We start from the raw sequence: 22,504 nt of genomic DNA, 5'->3' as shown, positions 1-22,504 counted from the left end.
TACCTTCCCGCCATCCAAAAACCCTCCCATAAACCCTAGCCTCCATTTCTCTCTATCTTTCTTCCTCCCACCCACCACCCACCCTCCCCTAGCAATGGAACCTCAAACACAGGCGAAGAAATCAAACCTCGTACTAATCCTAGACTACGGTTCTCAGTACACTCACCTAATCACCCGCCGAATCCGAAGCCTATCAATTTTCTCACTCACCATTAACGGCACCTCTTCGTTAGACTCCATAAAAGAACTCGACCCACGTGTCATTATCCTCTCGGGTGGACCCCACAGCGTCCACGCTGACGGCGCACCGTGTTTCCCACCTGGGTTCATCGAATACGTCGAGTCACGTGGGATTCACGTGTTGGGTATATGTTATGGGCTGCAGTTGATTGTTCAGAAACTTGGCGGGGTTGTGAAAATTGGAGAGAAACATGAGTATGGGAGAATGGAAATTGAGGTTGGAAAGAATGTTGTTGGGGGGTTGTTTGGGAATACGGAAATTGGTGATAAACAGGTGGTTTGGATGAGCCACGGTGATGAGGCTGTGAAATTGCCGGAAGGGTTTGAGGTTGTGGCGAGGAGTAGTCAGGGTGCTGTTGCTGCTATTGAGAATCGGGAACGGAGGTTTTATGGGCTGCAGTATCATCCCGAGGTAAAATGTTTGTCCAGAGTTCGGGATTTTACTACAACTCATTTGATGATTTATTGGGTTTGAAGTCGATTGTTTGTACTTATTTAGTGAATTGTTAAAATACGTACTTGTTTCAACTAACATATAGACATTGTTGCGAACCTTTAGTACTAGAAAATATCATCAATATACAATCTTTATACTCTATCTGTGTACTATATCACCCACTTTGTGCAAAAAGCCTGCATTGCTTGTCCTGAGGTAAAATGTTTGTGGCTTTGGCTGCTTTTAGTATGTAGGACTATGTTTTCCATGGAAAAGTTTTTTATTTGGAAATTTATTTGGATGATAGATTATAAAGATAGTTTTTTTAGTATCTTGATGATAGTTTTGAGTACTAAAGGTTTGCTACAATGTCTAAATGGTAGTTAAAACAAGTAATATTGAGTGGGAAATGGATTATTATTGCTTGCTACTTAGGCCGTCTTGCAGCTGAGCTCGCTACTGGACTGTTTCTTTGAGGCGTAAGCTGGATTATATGTTCTCTAGTTCTCTTTTATTTGTTCTGTGATGAATTCTATAAAGCATTCTGTAGGTAAAGATATCATTTCATACCTAGTGGCCTGTCTAATCCAGATTATGTAGGTAAAGGTCCTTTCTAACTCATCAAAAGAGGAAAATAATCTTTCAGTGTCAGATTTTATTTGCTTCGCCTCATATTAGAGCTGCTTGTTTCTTGAACATTGAAGCATTCATTTGTTTTTTTTTAAAATTCAAGTTGACGACAGTGACTAGGTGCTAATTGTTGTACCGTAGAATTGTGACTGAGAAAATTATCGGGCTTGCCATTGCTTGTCTTTGATACGGTCTTTAGATTTCCAATGAATGGTCCATAAACATTTTGGACTTATTATGAAGACTGTGTAGCCATAGTTCTCTTGCATCTCTTACACAGCAGTTAAACATATCCCTCATTTTATCTTTATATCATAATTTCTTACTGCTTCATGGTGCATACAACATGATAAAACTACCATATTTTTAGTTTATTTTGCTCTATGGAACACATTTGGTGAGATAAATTCAACATATGTTTGATCGTTCCTTAATATGCGTAATTTGGCTACTGGACTTTACCCTCTCTGCTTGTCATTCTGCTGTGTTTCATATTTTAAGGAGCTGTATCAGTTGGAGAACTACTCAACAGAAGTGTTATAACCAAATCATGATGTTTAGATGCTGTTTTCGACCCTTCCTTGATATGCATAATTTGGCTATTAGAGTCGATCTCCCTCTCTACTTGTCGTTTTGTGTGTTTTCCCCTTTTTAAGGGGCCAAAATGCTTGGATGGGTGCTTTGCATAGATATTTTGCGATTAACATGATAGGAGCTTTGCAGTTTAGGATTGAGGCACAGTTGAATGAGTTTTATTGACCGATGCGTCAGATTCACTTTATATAACTTGCTAAAGAAACAGATGTTGGGACCTTCAATTAATTTCTGGAGAAAACAGAACTGGGGAAAAGCCTTCTTAAGGTAGGGGTAAGGTCTGCGTACACACTAACCTCCCCCAGACCCCACTCGTGGGATTACACTGGGTTTTGTTTTTGTTGTTGTACAGAACTGGGGAAGAGATGGAATGAAGAATACTCATAAGAACGTGCCATGACACTAGTGAACATGAAGAAGTGATGGTTATTTGGTCTTCATTGGTACATAGGATAGGACCCTCATCTTAGATCTTTCTGTTTGTTATTTCTGTGATTACCATATTATTTGGAATATTTATTTCTGACCTGATATGTTTCTAATTGTCTATTTCTGGAATCTTTGAATTTGTACTAGAAAATATTTCATCTGCACTGACCACATGAATGCTGTACAGGTAACGCACTCGACTGAAGGGATGAGAACATTAAGACACTTTCTGTTTGATGTATGTGGCGTTACAGCTGGCTGGAAGATGGAAGATGTTCTGGAGGAAGAAATAAAAGTTATCAAAGGTATGGTTGGACCTGAAGATCACGTGATTTGTGCTTTATCTGGTGGTGTTGATTCCACAGTTGCAGCTAAATTGGTACACAAGGCTATCGGGGACAGGCTTCACTGTGTTTTTGTTGATAATGGTCTATTAAGGCAAGTCTCTTGTCTAGCCATTTCCCTGCAAGCTGTCAACTATCGCATCAAATAATAGTACCACCAACTAATTCAAACTAAAAAAATCAGCAAATCTCCTTGCAAAAATCGGTTGGAGTTTTCCGTTAATCCATTAGTACTTGCTTCATATCCTTGACAGTTTGAAATTGGTTTTGCATCATGTTTTTAGGTATAAGGAGAGAGAAAGGGTGATGGAACTCTTTGAGAAGCGCCTTCATTTGCCTGTTACCTGTGTCGATGCTACAGAAGAATTTCTCAGCAAACTAAAAGGCGTAACAGAACCTGAAATGAAGAGGAAAATAATTGGGAAGGAGTTCATCAACATATTTGATCTTTTTGCCCATGATGTGGAGGAAAAAGTAGGGAAAAAACCTAGTTACCTAGTCCAAGGAACCTTGTATCCTGATGTAATAGAGTCTTGTCCTCCACCTGGAAGTGGAAGAACACATTCTCATACAATCAAGAGCCATCATAATGTTGGAGGTCTTCCAAAGGACATGAAGCTGAAGCTCATCGAGCCACTGAAACTTCTATTCAAGGATGAGGTTTCATTTTGTCATCTAAAACTTTTGCATGCATCTCTGCACTATTTTTTCCCTCCCATTCCAAATTGGATTATATGTTGACCTCTCTTGTACTCCACTTACCTCACAGGTTCGTGAATTGGGAAAGATTTTGGATATATCTGAGGACTTTCTTAAACGCCACCCGTTCCCTGGGCCCGGACTCGCTGTGCGAATTCCAGGTGATGTCACAGCAGGGAATTCCTTGGATATTCTTCGTCAGGTATTGAGTTCTCCAGTATTTAGTATCAAATTTCTCAATCCTTTCGGTTTTGGTTCCTTTTCTAAAGAATTTTGTTGTTTAGGTTGATGAAATCTTCATTCAATCAATCAGAGATGCTAAAATCTATGATGAAATATGGCAAGCTTTTGCTGTCTTCTTACCAGTGAAAACTGTTGGAGTACAAGGAGACCAAAGAACCCATTCCCACGCTGTTGCACTTAGAGCAGTCACAAGTCAAGATGGAATGACTGCAGACTGGTACTTAATTGTTCCCGCATATTTTTGGTTTTCTATAATTTGCTAGTTACATGCCCATTTTTCTTTGCTCAGATTTTCCATGTTGGTTACTTATAAGTACAAGTTTTAGGCTTAGACATCATTGACCTACAAGTTTTTGCTGTTTTGTTTTTGCACTTCAATGGATATCAAGGATGTATGATGTGTTTCAAACACTTGTCCTTTCTCTTTGCTTGCAATGCCGGCTGTTTGCCTTTAGTTAGTAAACAAGTAGAGTGCCGTTTGCTCCACATTTCAGAACAAGTAAAAATCTACATTAGTGACTTGGACAAAAAGGAAAAAAGTGGCTTAGACAAATCTTGTTTGTCGATGATCTCAGATATCAATCTGTGTATTGATGCATACCAAGCAAACACTGGTTATAGTCCAAATAATCCTATACCATGACATATCTGAAATAGTAGTAATTGGCGAAATAAAAAGACAGACTTATACAAACCATCGAAGCAATTCCATCTTCTACGGTCAACAATGAAAACCTTTTGTATTGTATCTTGGGACTTCTCTGCTTGTGAAAGAGTCAATAGAATACCCCGCTCTGTATGCTGTTATATTTATATGCTGTGCTAAGTCTGTTTCTTTATTTGAAATTGTAATTTCTTTATAGGTACTACTTTGATTTCAAGTTCCTTGACGACGTATCAAGAAAGATCTGCAATAGTGTTCGTGGTGTAAATCGAGTTCTGCTGGATATTACATCAAAGCCTCCATCAACAATCGAATGGGAATAATTTGTTATAAAGAATGCTATATTTGGTGACCAAAGTAGGATTCTTTTGTGATTTTTGGTGCATAACAAAAAGGAAGAAAATCATAATAGAAATTTAGGTCCTTTTGTTATGTGGTAGAACTGGTTCTTGGGTAATTATGTGCAATGCTCTCAACAATTTTGTATGTTTATGGGTATGATGATACCAAATTTTACTCAGATCTTGGTAGTACATTTTTCTTATCCAAGTATAGTAACATGTGGCCAGGCATCAAAAGCCTATTCCACTCACCTTCCTTTTTCCCTGAAAGATACTGAAACAGATCATTAGTATTGATATCAGAGTTATTTAGGCATCATAGTAATCAAGATATGAATCTGATTGTTAATTTAACATGCGACATAATTTAGAGATTTATATTAAATAACAACCCATGGCCAAATAGCAAATGGATTATCGTTATCATTGATATGCTGCATATTTTCAAGTTATGAACATGATATTAATGGTTTAGTGGCCCCTAGGCGAATCCCACATCGATAATATGTTGAAGAGATGCTGGGTATATAAGTAAACAAGTCTTAGACTCTAATAACGCGTTTTAAAGTCATGCGGGTCTGGGTCCAAAGTAGACAATATCACTAGTGGGTTGACTGTTACCGGTTTCCTATTTTAACAAGTCCAACTTCAATTGGAAAAGCTGTAACCATCCCTTTCCTAGCTTCTTTTAAGTTTTCTTTTTGGTGTTTAACTTTTGTGGGGTTTTACATGATAAAGGGAGTTTTGTGGCCCTTCTACTTTTCCACTTTGGTTCTTTTTTCAGATTTAAAGAAAAAGGAGGGACGCGTGAGGCCTTCACTTTTCAGGTCATCTGAAAGTAAACAAACTCTACCTTAACTTTAATACACCAACGTTCTGAACCTATTTTCTTTTTGTCCGCTTTAAAAAGAATGATATCTTTCTAAATTTAGTAACAATTTAGCTTAAATTTACAATTCTATCATTAATAAGAAGCTTTTATAACCACACAAATACGCTAGATCCCTTTTTGACTTGTTTAGGACCACAAATTCTAAAAGTATTCATTTTTTCTTAAGCTTTGTGCCTAGTCAAATAGATTCACATAAATTGGAACGGAGGGATACTAATTAGTATCATTTAATATGACCCTTTTCACTAAAGTCTTTCAATCAAGAACTTGCCATTGACCCCAATCTATCTTAGAGTTGCATTCTACCACTTCATTTACTACCTCCTTTTGTCTCAAATGTAAATGAAAGAGCTTAAGCATGTTTTAAACAGTAAAAATGCTTTAACATGAATCTAACTGCTGCTGAATTTCAAGTCTCAATAATGCTGAATGACTTGGGCAAGTAAAAAAGGGCAGCCCGGAGCACTAAGCTCCCGCTATGCGCGGGTCCGGGGAAGGGTCGGACCACAAGGGTCTATTGTACGCAGTTTTACCCTGCATTTCTGCAAGAGGCTGTTTCCGCGGCTCGCATGACAGCAATTTTACCAGTTACGCCAAGGTTCCCCTTCACGCTTGAGCAACTACTGAACCCTTTTCTATTTCTGAAGTGACCTTTCAAAGGGAGGAGTGGGGAAGAGGGAAAAGCACTCACTGACAGAAATCAATTGCAAGATTGAGCAACTCTACTTTCATGAACTTCTCAGAGGACCACAAACCAAGTGATGATCAAGAAACATGATACATTAGAAGAAAGTTACTCCAAATTACTACTTCTCTGTAGGCTGTCAAATCTATGCAAAATGCATTTCCAAAGTAGAAAAATATACACAAGCTCTAACTATCCTCTAAGGACATGCCTAATCGGCCTCGTTTTCACATGGAGATAATTCACCAATCTTAAATGATCATCAAGATTTCCAGACTACTCTCTGAAGTACTTCTCTAATTGCTCCAACTGATACAGTTTTCAATCCATTTGACTGCAAAGGGAAAAAGATCAGAGAAGAATGAATGCACATCTTTACTTGCAGTTTAACCAAAAGATACAACATATTAATCTTGGAAAAGCACACACGAGAGCTAATTTTTTAGTTAGTATTCCATGACAAACCTTGGATTCAATAGCAATGGATAAAATCCCATCAATCTTGGAAGATTGAACCGTATGGCAATCCATTTGTAGGTCGGTTAGTGCCTCCATAATCTTAAGCAACAAGCCCTCGCTCCAAAGACACCTCATCTTGAATGAGACTTCCTTATCGATCATATTGATGACAATACTATCAGCTGAACTACCTTTCAGTAATTCATTACGGCTTTCAAGTTCAATTTCATCCAAATCACATGCCTTCCTCTTTAGTGACGATCCCTTGACATCATTGAATTTGCTAGTGCCACAATTATCAGATGTCTGCTCTGCAGTATCATTTGTTTTTTTTCCTGATCTTGCTTCCAGCTCTTGAACTCTCCTCTCAAGCTCTTTCATGTATTCTATTGTCTCGTCAAGTAGTGATATTTTGTCAACCTGCAACCACAAAGGCAAAACACAATTCGTGATCAGTTTGCCGTCAAACAGCAGCTATCTAAACTTGAGAAGATCTACCAGTACCTTGCCACCAGTTGGCAGCATTGATGCAAGATGCATAAATCTCTCGTTTATCTTTTCTCTTCGCCTTCTCTCTGAAATAACACGGCTTCTATCAATGTCATCAACCTCCGGTCTCCAAAGGCAGTTCTTTTTACGATTCTCTCTGCTGAATTTATGTGTAACACCACCATGCATTCTAGGAACTTCAAGAAGTACCTTCTTCAATAGTTTTTGTGCAGTTCCTATTCTTGGCGTTTCAGTATCATTCTTCCAACCAGCAAAGCTTGACTTTTTGTTAATATTTCTAAAATGTGGTCCCAAAGTTAATTGGTCAGAGCTTTTTAAAAGGGTAGAAATGACAGCTTGATATTGAGCGTCATCTCCTTGGTGATCTAAAAGATGCAGTTTATTCTGATTGTGCTCTTGACGGTCTATTGGGCAAGGCTTAGTTTCTTTTTCTCCATTCGAAAGAGGGGACAACTTTTCATAATTTTGAGAGATGCAGTCACTGGAATTCAAAGAATTATGCACACCGTTACTCATATTATCATCCACGAACTTCCAGCTTTGAGCTTGTGAAGTTTCCCCAATAATGCCTACCGCCATTAAAGAATCTTCTGCCTCTTGATTGGCCACAAAACCATTTGAACTATCATGCGGCGAACTGTTATTCATTTCAACTGGATAAGCTTCAATTTCAAGTACATTACAATCAAGCTTTCGGCTAACGACATTCGTGTCATCTTTTGCATCGTTGGAGACATAATTTGGCCTCTTCGGAATAACAGAGTGATCAACCTCAAAGGTATTTTTAATATGCTGAATGAGGTTGGGATCTTCTAAGACCTGTAAAAAACATGTTACAACAAGGCAATATATCATTGAAAGTAATTAGTGATATCGTGCAAAACATCAGGACGACTGAAGAGACAAATTGAAACTAGCTTACAAGCTCGGTGACTCCCAGCTCAAATACGCCTCCTAAATATGGAAAGCATACGACAGTCTACAAGTTGCGAAGAGAGGAAAAAGTATTGATCAACCACATACTCTATGGAAAAGGAATGAATTACATAATCAGGAGCTGATGCATACTCCTATTTGTTAGTAGAGAGTTGTTTCATGCATTTGACAAATTTTAGGAGAAACATAACACAATCCAAAATTATTCGAGCAAGGGTAAATATTTGAATTTTTGTGTGTACAATGCTCCCTGTGTGTGTGTGCGCGCACGCGTGTGTGTGTGTGTCTGTGTGAGAGAGAGAGAGAGAGAATTAATACCTGGATAGATGCACTCTGGTGAGACGAAGAGGATTTGATTAGTAACATGGAGAAACCAAAAGGAAAGAGATTCAGAATTTTTCAATTAAATTGATATCTGAAGGTGTGCATTATCTGGGTTTAACTGAAACAACTGACCAAACAAAATAATCTGTTCTTTTGGTTAGATTTTTTGGGTATTTCAGCTGGTTTCAGTTTTCATTTATCAAGTTCTTAGTTTTTGAGGTTCGTTTTCTTTTCTAAGCTTAAAGACACAAACCAAAATGATCCACCTACTCCAATTCTCTGATCAGTTTGCCAATCTACAAACCAAAAACGAACTAAAATAACCCAGAATCGAGGAAATGCACACCCTTAAGGATATCGTTTTAGACTGACGTTGCAGTTAACGCTGATTTATGAACTATACTTGCCTTTGCTAGCAGAGAGCGAGAAAATACTCTACTCTCTGCTTGGTGAGCATTGCATAGCCAGATTGTTTGATTCGTCGCTGAGGTCTTCCCTGGCAACCTGTGTAATTATTTTACAGCAATTAAAATAGAAACTACAATGACCGAGTTCTGCCCTGCTGTTTTAAGAAGAAGAAAGATATTGACCATTTACTTTCCTATCTACTTTTAAAAGAGAGCAACACTCCACTTGAACATCAAGTAGGCAAATGACTTCAGGAGACAACGAGAAGATTGTTATTCTACATTAATTGATGAGGTTATGAACTGTGTGTTATCCTTGTTTATTGCAGCTGGATTATAAGTCCTGACCAATACATAAGAAAATAAATAATGGCTGCACAAGATTTGGAGTTTCAAGAAATTTACCCTTGGCCAACATTGAAGACGAACGACATGCATACTAAGAAATACCACTCTGTATCAGTGAGATCTTCTGGAGATAATGCAGCCGAGGGCCTTTTGGCCTGTGGTTGTAAGTCTTCTTCACTTTCACCTGTTAAGAGTGAACTATAAAGTTCTCTCAATTGCTCAGTTCTGTGCAACCCCAGCTGGTCTTCATTAACTTCCCCCGCCTGAACTGTCTTCCTAGTCTTGATATCCCCATTATAGTACCCATCACTCCATTCCAACACCCTAGAAGATAATATCCCACATATTAAGAACAATATCTTCAAAACAAATCTACAATGATACATGCTTCTAAAAGGGATATATAAGGGGAAATCTTAGTAGCTTAGATGGTTGGCTACCTGAACTTTCACCTTGTTGGTGAGAGTTCGATTCCCCACCTCGTAATTCCCTTCCCTCATTTCCCCTTCCCCTACCCAAATTTTTTTTTTAAAAAGGGATATATAAGAGGATCCTTGGCGGATAAAGTCCACTACACTAAGCCCCCGCTATGCACGGAGTCCTGGCACATTGAATCTCTTATACGCAACCTTAACTTGCAGTTCTGCAAGAGACTATTTCCGCAACTTAAAACCATGAAATCCCGGTCACTCGGCGACAACTCTTACTGTTGTGCCAAAGGTCCCCTTCTTGGGGTGAAAAATATCAAGAAATAGTAACAGGAGTTGAAATCAAATTGGCATATCTTATTTCCTAACAATGCAAGAACTTCAACTAGGAACCACCTATATGAACAAAGGGGATACCTTAAATACCATCATTCTTCACCTAAACCTCAAAACTAGTCCATATTCTAAAGATTTTCTCTACAATGAAACTCAAGCAAAATATGAAAAATAAGTAAAGGCAAATGATAGCACTTATTACCCTGGTTTTGTAACTGGAGTTGACCAGAAGATTGCATAGCTCCATTGAATTCCTCTAATAGCAAGAGCAAGCTGCTTTCTCAAGTTGTTTGGGACTCCCTCTTGGTCTTGGTGTCCCATAGCCATTTTCAAGACTCTTAACTTTTTAACTCCAAAATGACAATAAAAGAAACTCAGCTCCAAGAACACACTAAGAACAACACCAAATTGGAATACACCAAGAAAACAGAAATCTTGAACCTTGATCCCAAAATGGGATCTTAAATCTCAGAACCAAATCTATTTTGGTCCATACACTGATACACTTCCAATTTTTTAAGTACCTGATTTCATAAAACCAAGGCTAAAAAAACCATTTTTTCACAAGGATGATGCTAATGACTAAGCAACCTATTGAGCTAAAATCATATCAAGATAGTGACATGCACAACTTGGCATGTATTTACCAACCAAAACTCAAGCTACTTAATTGCTATTCCCACACAAATCCTTAAGTTATTGAAATGTACAACAAGTGGGATTTCAATGGTGGAGTAATTATGCTAAAGAAATGTACTGAAAAGGTGGGAAAAAAAGTTGAAAAAAGCAATAAAAATCAAGTCTTTAAAGTCAGAAACTGAAACACTTTGGACCTACAGTGAAAACCAAGAAGTGATTAATCTTTTTTTTTTCCTGTGTATATGCACCACAAAAGAGTAAACCAAAAAACATTAAAATTTGAAAACAAAAGAAGCAGCAACACCACCACCAACAAACCAGTATAATCCCGCTACTACAGACCCTCGTCTTACTTCCTCCAAGAAGTACCTCCTTGCTATTCGAACTCTCCCTTCTTCCTCCAAGAAGAAAGTACGTCACCTTGCTATTTGGTTGACTCGAACTCACTTGCTTAAAAACAAAAGAACCCCAAGAAACAAAGCTGGTGGTTAGTGATGGCTCTTTTGCGGAGGAAGAAAGTAAGCAAAAGATGAGTAGACAACATTTATGTGAAAAGTGCTAAAATAAAATGACTGTGACTTGGACTAAGACCAGTGGTCACATTTTTCTCCTTTTTAAAAATAATTTATATTTTAAATTAAAATAATTTTTTTTGTAGTTCTATATTTCTGCTATAGAAAAATGTACTAACAACTTTTATGAAAACCTTAATAATGACCATCAATTAATTGTTACATTTATCATTTTCTCAACAAAAACAAAAAAAAAAAGAATTTATCTCAGTCCCAATAATTTTAGATGTGAATGTGGGTATAAATTTTTCAAGTATTTAAATAATCAAATTTACATATCTAAAAATTACATAAAAAATACTAGTATAAGTCAAGTAATAATTAAAAATACTTTAAAAGGTTTGAAAAAATTATAATTAAAATTATTTGGCTCCTCAAATAGTAACAGCTTCACTCTAATCGCTCCTTATATTTTGATACTTTTACCTTATGTTACATTTACAATATATTACAAAGAAGTCTATTTTCGTTATGATCGATCCACATCCTAGTGTCGTGTGCTGAGTTATACCTTTGAAGCGAATAGAGTTATATGTTATAAACATTACAACTAATCAATTAAGAGTACTCTATACATTTAAAAACCTTTTATTCATTTCAAACTGCACAATTAAACATAGAACTTTTGGGTGGCAAGTTTTTCTATTTTAATATAGTGTAGTTTTAAATATGTGGGTCAGTCTCTTATAAATGTTAGCATGTTTTTGAGAAACAAAACGTATACATTATTCTCTCTGCTCCTTTAGACTTTAATCAAGGAAAGTAAAAAAGACAGAGGATTAAGAATCAAGAAAACGTGAAACACAATTTTTTTGGAAAAATGAAAAAATAAAATAAAAAATGGAAAGTGGTAGTAAGAAAAATACGCATTCGACCTTAGTGTCTACAAAAAATCACCTAGCTAATTCCGTTATAACTTATAAGAGTTACAAATTAAAGAACAACCACATACTATTACTTAATTATGGTGTAGCAAAAAAGCTTAATATTCAAGATATATTACTTGTATTCATTTATTTAGTGCAAATATTGAATACAAATAATGTTTTCTAAATAACAATGATAAAATGTTGTGTAAAAGCTATGGACTCATGTGAAGCTGCAAATGGGGGCCTACCATTGCTTAGATTTGAGAGCAGTGGCGGGACCACCTTAAGCTAAGTGGTGTCAATTAATATTTTTTTTGTTAAAAATTATATTGTATAGTCAGATCACAATTTTATTAATATGTATATATAAATACTATATGTTAAAAGTTCTTAATTTTTTTTATATTTTGATATCGCTTATTAAAAATTTTCACTCCGCTACCGTTTAAAGCATGCACATTACAACTTTGAAAAAGTCACTGACGCACATGTATTTTCAAGATTCAAGACTAAAAGAAATTATTATAATGAAATTGAGCTATCACGTACAATGTTAGCACATCTTAATTATTATGGCTGTCTGTCAGTAACAAATTTAGAAAAAACAAGTTGTTATATATTCATACCATTTGTAATATTTTTTCTGAAAAAGCTTTTTTTATGGTAAAGTCATATCACAGAAGTCGAACATGTTTCATTCATTTTACTCGTACTATTAGCCCGTTTGGACATAAAAAAAATTTCTTTTTTTTCAAAAAATTTTTACTTTTTTTCGAAATCAGCGTTTGCTCATAAAATTTTTAATTTTCACTTGAATATGCATTTTGAAAATTTTCGAAAATTTAAAAAACTCCAAAAAGCTGTTTTTCAAAATTTTCACTCAAATCACTCACAAAACTTCAAAAACAACCCAAAATTATATTCATGTCCAAACACAACTCTAAATTTCAAATACCATTTTCACTTGAAATTTTTTTTCCCCCTATTTTAAAATTTTACAATTCTTATGTACAAACGCCCGGTAATTTATTCAACTTAAAAGCACACGCAAAATCAAAATGACGGTGGAACCAACCAAGATATATATCGTCCCATTCGACCTTAAACTTAATGAGTCCAAGGTCATAATTATTTGACAATATGGGTAAAACTTATTTTCAAGATTTTTTATAAAAATATATCTATGATATAAGTAAAAAAAAATTGAGTTCAATTGAACATAAACTCAACACCAAAGATTACCCTTGCTTATTAGATTATGAGAATTGTCACGACCCAAAATCCACTGTAGGTCGTGATGGCGCCTAACGTTGCCGTCAGGCAAGTCAACGGTGATTAATTAACTTAGTTACTCATTTTATTATTTTTAAAATCATGAATCCCATTAAATAAGCAGAGTAAAATTTGGTACTCGTAGAAAACCCGTAATTTTATTTTCCAATTTCCGTATAAAATATAAAGTACAAGGTGGAATGATAATAATTATGTGAACTACAATAATGAACATCCATTAGGAACTCCCAAAATCCGGTGTCACAAGTGCATGAGCATCTACTAGGAATATAATAAAATGCAACATCTGTTTGGAATACAAGTTAGACAGGAGAATATAAATAACTCTGATGGAGACTCTGTATGATGCGGATCGTAACATGGAATGCAACTCACCGTAAAGTCCCTGCAACAGCCACACATTTGCGCCCAAAAAACCACCATGCATATATATATATATACCCCCACAATACGTGCAGCAAGTGTAGCATGAGTACGTAAATCAAAGCGTACCCAGTAAGTATCTAGCCTAACCCCGGAGAAGTAGTGACGAGGGGTCGGTACCGACACTTACTAGAGGTCCAATAAAGCAGTATGTTAAATCCTAAACAGATATGAAGCACCACAGTAATAGTGGAATAAAACGATAACCAACATAATCTTTCAAAATTTCTTTTAACGATATGAACTTCTCAATCTCGTATCTTATCTCAGCAGTTCGAAAAATATCAAGTGTCAATAGCAAATAAATAAGAAATACCATATAAAATGCAAGGCATCAGTGGAAGGATATTCTCGTGAATATTTGGACTGCTAACGATATAACACACGATTATGCCGAGGTCGTACGGTCCGATTCCATAAGAAATATGATAATACCGAGGCGAACGGCCCAATCCCATAATAATATGTACACTGTCGAGGGTCGAGTGGCACGAACCATAGATGCATCTATTATACTGGCGAGGCGAACGAACCTCTCCCATAAGAGTGTGGTACATAATCCTGCCGAGGCGATCGGCCCGATACCATTAGGGCAAGAAGCTTTAACATGTCCTTCACCCCACTCATGAATAAACGTGTGAGTTATGAACTTTAAGGAAAGTTTTGCGATGAAAACGCACAACGCGGGAGGAATTCATAAGGGAAGCACAAATTATTCTGCGGATTATCAAGTAGCTCGTCACATTTCTATAATAACGAGTCTATCACCCTATGCAAGTCTAGTCTCAAGTCGTAGCGCGAAATAAAGGAATTAAACGAGCAAAGATGACTCAAATAATATAATTATAGCATGGCGTGAACCTAAGTCTACTCGGACATAATCAGGAATTCTAGCATGCGCACGGACACTCGTCACCTCATACGTGCGTAGCTCCCTCAATATGTAGCACATAAGAATATAATACTTACGGGGTAAATTTCTCCTCATAGGGTTAGACAGAACATTTACCTCGCTCCGAAGTTCCATAACCGGCTCCAATGCCACTCTAACACCTCAAACCGATGCCCGCCGCTCCAAAACTAGTCAAACAATGTATAAACCAATAAAAATATACTCTAATACTCGTAATAAATCAATTTATAAAAATTCTCAACTCAACTCTAAAAGTCAATAAAGTCAAACCTAGGGACCACGTGCCCAGAACCCCAACAAAACTCACAAAATCCGATAACTCATTCAATTACGAGTCCAACCATACTAGTTTCACTCAAACCCGACTCCAAATCGACGTTCAAAACTCAAAAATCCACTCTATGAAACTTTAGACAACAACCCCCAAATTTTATTTTTAAATCATCAACCAAATGCCAAAAACGATGATAGATTCATGAAATATAATCAAAACCGAGTAAAAAATACTTACCCCAATCCATATGTCGAAAATCGCTTCAATCCGAGCTCCATAGCTCCAAATATGATAAAATGACCGAAACTCCCGAAATATAGCTTCTTCCCAAGTATTTACCCTTCGCGATTGCGAAACAAAACTTTTCTCAACTCAAAATTGCCCTTCGCGGTCGCGAAAAACCAATCGCGATCGCGAAGAACAAACTGCCCAACTCCTCCAGACTGCCTTTAGTATAATAGTCATAACGTTTTGTACAAAACTCCAAATGATAAATGATTTAATTTTTTGAAAATTATACACCAAGAGCTACAACTTTTATTTTTGGATCATCTCCGAATTCCTTATAGATTGCAAGATATGAGCTTCCAAAGTTAGCCTTGTGCAGCAGAAATTTCTTCTTCACGAACGTGAATCTGTCTTCGCGAACGCGATTCACAGACCCTTTTCTCCCATTTTTCTCTTCGCGAACACGATCCAATGTCCGCGATCGCGATGCACACTGCTGTAACAAAAAACCAGCCATTAAAAATGGCCTAGAAACGGACTGAAACTCACCCGAGCCCCTCGGGACCCCGTCCGAACATACTAACAAGTTCCAATACCTTATACAAACTTATTCAAAGGCTCGAAACGCCACAAATAATATAAAAATCATGAATTGACGACAAAAATCTTTCTTTCAACTTTCAAAATTCCAAACTTCGACGAACGCGTCCGAATCATATCAAAACATTCCGGAATGACGCCAAACTTTACGCACAAGTCACAAATCATGATACGAAACTATTCCAAGGCCCGAAATCCCAAACGGGCATCAATATCACCAAAGTCCACCTCAAACTAAACTTAGGAGATTCTAAAATTTTCAAAATGTCAACTTTCCACAATAAGCGGCAAAATACTCCTGGGCGGCCCGATACTCAACCCGAACATACGCCCAAGTCCTAAATCATCATACGAACCTATTTGAACCTTCAAATCCCGATTCCGAGGCCGTTTACTCAAAAGTCTAACATTAGTCAATTCTTCCAACTTAAATCTTCCTAAATTAGAATTTTCCATCTGAATCAACTATGAACTTCCCGAAATTCGATTCCAACTATGCGGACAAGTCATAAAACATGAAGTGAAGCTACCCAAGGCCTCAAACCGCCGAACGACGCGTTAGAGCTCAAAACGATCGGTTAGGTCGTTTCAAGAATAATCAATGATCAAGATGTTTATCATAATTACTATAATGGAATATTTTAGTTAAACGTAAGTACATGATCCTTTTAGTCGGTGTAAGATCTTGGATCTCGATTTAAGGTTTCACTTCAAACCAATTATCACTATGTTTGGTAAGCACAGAATGGAATCAATGCAGTGGATTTTGCAATAGATTCAGCAAAAGTTAAATGCTACGGTATATTCCCCACAATGAGTTGGAGTTTTGGACTCATCAAGAGAAATGACAATAATGTTTGGTGAGAATTTGCCACTATGTCGTTATCATGTTTTATTTTAGAAATTATAACTCTTATTTGCCCAAATAGTACAAAAACAAAAGAGATTCTTGCTATAGTAGTACGTTAGTCCCATTGGACATGCACACCACCACATGCTCACCACATGTAATACTGTTTGAATTGTCTTTAAAAATGGTCAAATTAGCTTTTATTATTATTATTATTATTATTTTTTTTTAATAGTTTTATCGTGACAAAGTCAAAAAATACTTAAAATAAGTTGAATACTACTTAAAATAAGCCATAAGTAATAAGCTTGGTCAACCCCAACTTATTGTCTTTTGACTTAAAAGTTATTTCTGCTGAAAATTTTACTTTTTTAAGCCAATCCAAATGGGCTCTTATTCCTTAGACTGCTAGCATTTCATGTTGTTTTCTTACTATCTTGCCGATGTTACTGGTTGTCGTTATTTGCTTCCTTCCGCCTATTTTTGATAATGCTTGTTTCTATTGTTGCTTTTCATCATTTGGTAAATACAGAATTGCCGTACCGAAACCAAAAATTTTGGTATTTGGTATTCGGTATGGTATTTGGTTTAAGTTTTTTTTTTTAAAAAAAAAATTGGTATTAGGTATGGTATTTAGTATTTTAAAATGAAATACCGACACTGTACCGAAATATATATTACATTACACAACACACATATTATTAATTATAACATAAATATAAAAAAATCTAAAATTTTACTTTTCTTTATTCTCTAAGTTTATCAATTAACTCTAAGCAAGTAACAAACATTTGTAATGATCAAATTTATTCCTTTATGTACAATTTTCTCTCGCTGGGTTGATATTTATAGATTTTGGACAAAACTTTTGTCAACAAACATTTTAGTTTTGTACTTTTGAGTACTTTAGAATTAAGAATATTACAGTCTATGACTTTATGCACTAATTAGTATTCAAACCTAATAAACCGAAGTTATCAAACCGAAATCGAAAGGAGAAAAACCGAACCATACTGAATTTAATTAGGTAAGGTATTGGTATAGCATTTTAAGAAATCGAATACCGAAAATACCGAACCGAAATATCTAAATATTATACCGTACCAACCGACGAACACCCCTAGGTCTGCGTGCACACTACCCTGCTTAGATCCCACTTGTGTAAGTGGAATGGGCTTGTTGTTGTTGTAATAGTAGTTTAATAAAAAAAGACTAAAATCCCACGAATCTTAGCATTCTGAATGGTCCACTTACCATTCTTCAGCAACCAATAAATCTAATGTTTTTCCCATAACAAATTTACCAAACAAGATAAAGAGTAACAGAAAGACAACTCATGCAATGATCTTGCGAGGTAAATTGAGGACTAACAGTAGGACAAAGAAAGCTTTTGATGGGTTATAGAATGTATCAGCCTTGCAATTCATCCGATTACACAATGCTTATTCTTAATTCTTCCGAACAAGAAGCAAGACTTCAATAGGCATCACATCATAAATAAAGCACCAGTGGTGGCACCAGAAAATATGTGCAGGTCACCTAGTCAATATTGTTCATTGTTCATCAAGACCGATCCACTCATGGGAAACGAACTAGCCTGTTAACAGCCGAGTCCAATGCATCTACATTTCTCCGGATGATTTTCCTTCGGAGAGTCAAGGAATCACGAAGAACAATTACACCATGATATCTGGATTGCTTCTAAGCAGTCACCTAGGGATTCTGGTTTAAAGCAATAAACTAATAACTATTTTTTGAATGGGATAAAAGGGGCAGCCTGGTAACACAAAGCTCCCAGTATGCAGGGATTCCGAAGAAGGACAAGACTACACTAGGTCTATCGACGTAGTCTTACCTTGCATTTCTTCAAGAAGTTGTTTCTACTAAAATCTGTGATCTTCTGGTTACATGGTGGCAACTCTTATCGTTGCATCAAGGCCCCCCTTCATTTATTTGAAAAAGAAAAAGCAATAAAACAAAAACTATGAATTAACTGGCTAATTTCCAACTGCAAGGACAAGAATAAGCATTGCATCCTATTGCCAGATTTTAAACAAAGAATTTGGTGGTTGTGCATACGGAGACTTAAGGAGAAAAATTGTTTATATCAAACCATAATCACATGGAAAGGATACAGCTGTGTTGCAAGATTATCAATTCCTTTCATTTCCTCATTCAATCTGCAAAAGGAGAGAGCTCTGAAAGATAAGCCAGAATAGTACACACTTCGCAAGATTTTTCAGGCAGGAGAGAGAGAGAGATGTAATTTTACCTTTGATACAAAAAGTAAAAAATATACCGGATTCAAAACATGGAAGTCCTACTTTCCCTCTTAGAGATTGAAGAATGCGGCTTCCCCAACCACGCACAAATGAAGTACCATAAATACCAACGAAGATATGATCTAATCATAATAGGTGCGCTAACTTGGTGCGTCCTCCCAACTTCCTTAAAGGGAGGCCTGATAGTTTTTCTACTTTTAGGAAGATACTATAGGGGAATTAATTAAAGAACTACGAAAATACTACCTCAGACAAGAGTTTATATATCGGTTTCCTTTAGTTGCTGCATCAAGTGCTGCAAGATAAACAGGCAAAAGTTAGGATGAGTGAAGCTCACTAGCTCAGCTTTGGTATATTACTTAAAACAAGTGAATCTGGTATTACCAAAATGCTGAGTGCATTAAAGAAATAAAATGAAGGAGACATTTTGGAATTATACCAAATATACTACTCTAGAATAAAAGCAATCAATCATGATAAGTGGTACTCCTATTAAGCTTTAGATTTTCTTTATTAAACAGTTGAATACACAACAACTACTACTATGATGCCTCATTCCCAAACTCAATTGAATAAACAATAAACAAATATAAGCAGATATTTTTCTAAAACAGAAACTATTAATGTTAAGGACTTCAAGGACGGAAGATCAAGGGGTTAAAAGATATACCACATTCTTGAACTCGTCCTGCAGCATCACCAAAGCAGTTCATGTGATCAATAGAAGTACTAGTAACCTGCAAAATCACTATGGCTCCTTTAAACATGGATAGAACACACACACACATGACAAAAGAAAAAAGAATAAACAAAGAAAGAAAACTTCTAATATTAAGTCTGGAATGAAAGACGTCTACTAAATTGTAATGCTTTTCGGCACGTTGCCATTCATACAGTTTGGTACTATGCCATCTATTTTCCTTAGGGTTGCACTTTGCCATCCAGATTCCCCAAAATGTGCACTAAGTCATTGGATAACTTTTTGGCAGAAAATTGTTGGAAGATTGTCATGTGACAGTCTCATGCCACAAGGATAAATAGGTAAAATAGAACTAATTCCCACTCAATAAGATTGATGGCTGAAGCAAAACCTTTATCTAATTCTTTTTAATTATAAAGTAATATTTTTATTGATGTCCCGGGGGAAGAACCCTGCACATGTAGTATACCAAAGTGCAGAATTATGGTTCTCTACTAAAGACACTCAATCATTTATACAAACATGAATCTCATGGGCACATGCCCAAGTCCGGGTAAACTCGTAATCCTTTCTCTCCAAAGTACCCACATAATTGCCAATGAAGCAACATTCCACGCTTTACATCTCATTCTTCTTCTCCCAAATGCCCAATTACATCACGCCCTTTACTGTTCCAGACATTGTCCATACTTCCATACTAATTCATCATGGAATTGGAAACTATGCATGAACTTCCCTTTGTTGCAGTCTAATACTTTGATACAATGTAAGGCCATCTCCACCCCCCCCCCCCCCCAAAAAAAAAACACACACAAAAAAAAAGAAGAAAAAAAAACAATTGTTACGAAAAGCTTATTTTTTTGAGATGAATTGTTACGAAAAGCTTATTTTAGTGAAAATATGCCTATTTGATGTATTTAACCTTAATGTTAGGATATGATAGTCGCATGACCTGATAACTAAGCGCAATATCCCAAGAGAAGATGGATAGCAAAGTACAGCCACGGGGAGCATAAACAACAAAGTGCATACCGTTTAAACTACAGTAGAAAAAGTGCCAAATGTGATGCTAAATAGTGATAACATCAAAAGAGTAAGAATTCAATGAAATGTTAATGAGTCGCAAACCCGTGCTGTATACCTAGATGACAACTGATTCCATTTAAGAAAATTGACTAGGGAAACCCAAAATCAAACAGCAGCAAAGAGCCCAGACCACCATGTTGCTCGTTTCAAAATTAGCATACCTTTCTAATCCAACTACAACTACAACTACTACTATTACTAATTTTCTTCAACCCAAACAAATTTGAAAGTAGGCTATCGGCAGAGACGGATCCAGGATTAGAGCTTTATGAGTTCAAATTCGAAATTCTACCATAACTCATTTGATTTACTGGGTTCGAAATCTATTATTTGTTCAGCACAATTACAGGGTATGAGCTAGGGTTCGGTGATCCCATAACTCTAACACTACATCCACCCCTGGCTATCTGAATCCTCAATATCCATTCAGCTTCATTTAGATCAGTTGCACTCAATACTTAACAATTTGTGGGCTCTCTAAAACTAACCTCACAGTTATCCCTCCACTGATATACAATCTCAAACCGATTTTTTCTTTTTTTGAGTTTAGTTCTATACATTAATAATGTAACACAATCAGGTCACTAATAAGTTAATTACAGATAAAAGCACTAACTTTAGGAAAGTAGCTAAAGAAATTAAACAAGAGAGACTATTACTCCAATTATGGATACCTCAGATAGAGTAGAGCGTAGGGAAGCAAAAAGAGAAGTGAAGCTCTCGGCGATTGCCATAGAATCTTTCTCTACTATTTGTATTGCTTTCAGGATCTCTTTGCCATTTATTTGAGACTCTGCATTTTGGTGATCGCAACATTCTCCTCTTTGCTGTTGTTCTTCATCTTGTTCTGATTTGGTATCGTCAGAATTCAGCCGATTCGTCTCCTTCTCTGATTCCATTTTCAGATTATCAAACCGGGTCGAAGAATTTAACAACTGTAAATTCCGATTGAACGAAGGGGCAAAGCTGCTCAGAAAATTGGGGGTGTTTTACACTGTATAGCTACTTTTTTGCGTGTATTTAAATGTTAGTCACTTTTTGAAAAATTACAAATTTAGCCAATGGTTTCTTTAGGCGGTTGACACTCGTTTTTTTATTCTTCATTCACTATGCAATATAAGGGACAGGTACACATATAGCCATTTTCAGGGATGCTATTTAGAAATTAGCCACTTATTTTGTCCTGAAATTTTAAACTAAAAATCTTTTCAAAAATTTGAACTTAAAAATTTAAATTCAGGACGCACTAGCTAATTATTAAATAGCAGCCCTTTAGAGTAGCTACCTGGTGCCATTACCACGCAGTATGAAGGAGAGCCTCGGAGTAATGATAAAATTGTCTCCGTGTGATATATATATATATATCATGGGTTCGAGCTGTGGAATCATCCACTAATACTTCATTAAGATAAGCTACCTACGTGACACCTCTTGGAGTCCGGTCCTCCCGTACCCTACGTGAATGCGATGCACCGAGCTTCCCTATTCACTCTGCAGTATGCATTTGCTCACTCCTCTTTCTATCACCTTTCTTTCTTTTTTAACTCTGTCATTAATTATCCTAATTTTCGATTTCACCATGCAAATCAATATTTCTATCTCACATCAATATTACCACTCAAGGTAGTGATTGAAGAAGGAAAAATATGGCTCCTAAGTGAAATATTGGTGATATTTACAAAAACAAATTGAAGTTGTGACTAACATTTAAATTACAGGCAAAAATAGATATACAGTGCAAGTGATTCCCCTCCGGCCCAATTTTCTGAAACAATATCACTGGGCTTTGAAAGCAAGGGAAGAATGTTGGCCTCAACTTCAGCCCAAGAT

The 22,504-nt window shown here is 36.4% G+C and overlaps 3 protein-coding genes across 9 annotated transcripts; 1 reads left to right on the top strand and 2 right to left on the bottom strand.

Moving 5' to 3' along the window:
- The first annotated feature begins 28 nt into the window (after window positions 1-28).
- LOC107764380 (GMP synthase [glutamine-hydrolyzing]-like) lies at window positions 29-4,765 on the top strand. The gene is made up of 6 exons (NM_001324843.2): window positions 29-652; window positions 2,517-2,767; window positions 2,958-3,333; window positions 3,443-3,574; window positions 3,657-3,832; window positions 4,479-4,765. The coding sequence occupies exons 1-6, from the start codon at window positions 95-97 to the stop codon at window positions 4,600-4,602; spliced, it is 1,617 nt and encodes a 538-aa protein (NP_001311772.2). The 5' UTR covers window positions 29-94; the 3' UTR covers window positions 4,603-4,765.
- A 1,451-nt stretch (window positions 4,766-6,216) lies between these two features.
- On the bottom strand, window positions 6,217-11,119 carry LOC107764381 (transcription factor EGL1-like). Of its 7 annotated transcripts, none has more exons than XM_016582940.2 (9): window positions 10,938-11,119; window positions 10,148-10,287; window positions 9,239-9,505; window positions 8,834-8,930; window positions 8,421-8,435; window positions 8,089-8,145; window positions 7,161-7,985; window positions 6,663-7,076; window positions 6,217-6,531 (listed from the first exon to the last, which is right to left on the bottom strand). In XM_016582940.2, the coding sequence occupies exons 2-9, from the start codon at window positions 10,270-10,272 to the stop codon at window positions 6,460-6,462; spliced, it is 1,872 nt and encodes a 623-aa protein (XP_016438426.1). In that variant the 5' UTR covers window positions 10,273-10,287; window positions 10,938-11,119; the 3' UTR covers window positions 6,217-6,459.
- A 6,821-nt stretch (window positions 11,120-17,940) lies between these two features.
- On the bottom strand, window positions 17,941-21,665 carry LOC107767196 (uncharacterized). Its single transcript, XM_016586123.2, has 5 exons — window positions 21,349-21,665; window positions 19,559-19,625; window positions 19,135-19,183; window positions 18,742-18,786; window positions 17,941-18,251 (listed from the first exon to the last, which is right to left on the bottom strand). The coding sequence occupies exons 1-5, from the start codon at window positions 21,571-21,573 to the stop codon at window positions 18,185-18,187; spliced, it is 453 nt and encodes a 150-aa protein (XP_016441609.1). The 5' UTR covers window positions 21,574-21,665; the 3' UTR covers window positions 17,941-18,184.
- Between the last annotated feature and the right edge of the window lie 839 nt (window positions 21,666-22,504).

Source organism: Nicotiana tabacum, chromosome 23 (assembly GCF_000715075.1).
Source record: "Nicotiana tabacum cultivar K326 chromosome 23, ASM71507v2, whole genome shotgun sequence".
NCBI classification, from domain to species: domain Eukaryota; kingdom Viridiplantae; phylum Streptophyta; class Magnoliopsida; order Solanales; family Solanaceae; genus Nicotiana; species Nicotiana tabacum.
Note: the sequence above shows the minus strand (reverse complement) of the source record. Positions and strands in the feature narration are given on the sequence as shown.

Coding starts and splice junctions, on each gene's coding strand:
- LOC107764380 (NM_001324843.2), top strand. CDS start 95: ATGGAACCTCAAACACAGGCGAAGAAATCAAACCTCGTACTAATCCTA. Junction 653..2,516: donor GGCTGCAGTATCATCCCGAG/GTAAAATGTTTG, acceptor AATGCTGTACAG/GTAACGCACTCGACTGAAGG. Junction 3,833..4,478: donor GATGGAATGACTGCAGACTG/GTACTTAATTGT, acceptor ATTTCTTTATAG/GTACTACTTTGATTTCAAGT.
- LOC107764381 (XM_016582940.2), bottom strand. CDS start 10,272: ATGGCTATGGGACACCAAGACCAAGAGGGAGTCCCAAACAACTTGAGA. Junction 8,931..9,238: donor GTCTTCAATGTTGGCCAAGG/GTAAATTTCTTG, acceptor ATAATTACACAG/GTTGCCAGGGAAGACCTCAG. Junction 7,986..8,088: donor AGCTGGGAGTCACCGAGCTT/GTAAGCTAGTTT, acceptor TGTTTTTTACAG/GTCTTAGAAGATCCCAACCT.
- LOC107767196 (XM_016586123.2), bottom strand. CDS start 21,573: ATGGAATCAGAGAAGGAGACGAATCGGCTGAATTCTGACGATACCAAA. Junction 19,626..21,348: donor TACGCTCTACTCTATCTGAG/GTATCCATAATT, acceptor GTGATTTTGCAG/GTTACTAGTACTTCTATTGA. Junction 19,184..19,558: donor AGGACGAGTTCAAGAATGTG/GTATATCTTTTA, acceptor TTTATCTTGCAG/CACTTGATGCAGCAACTAAA.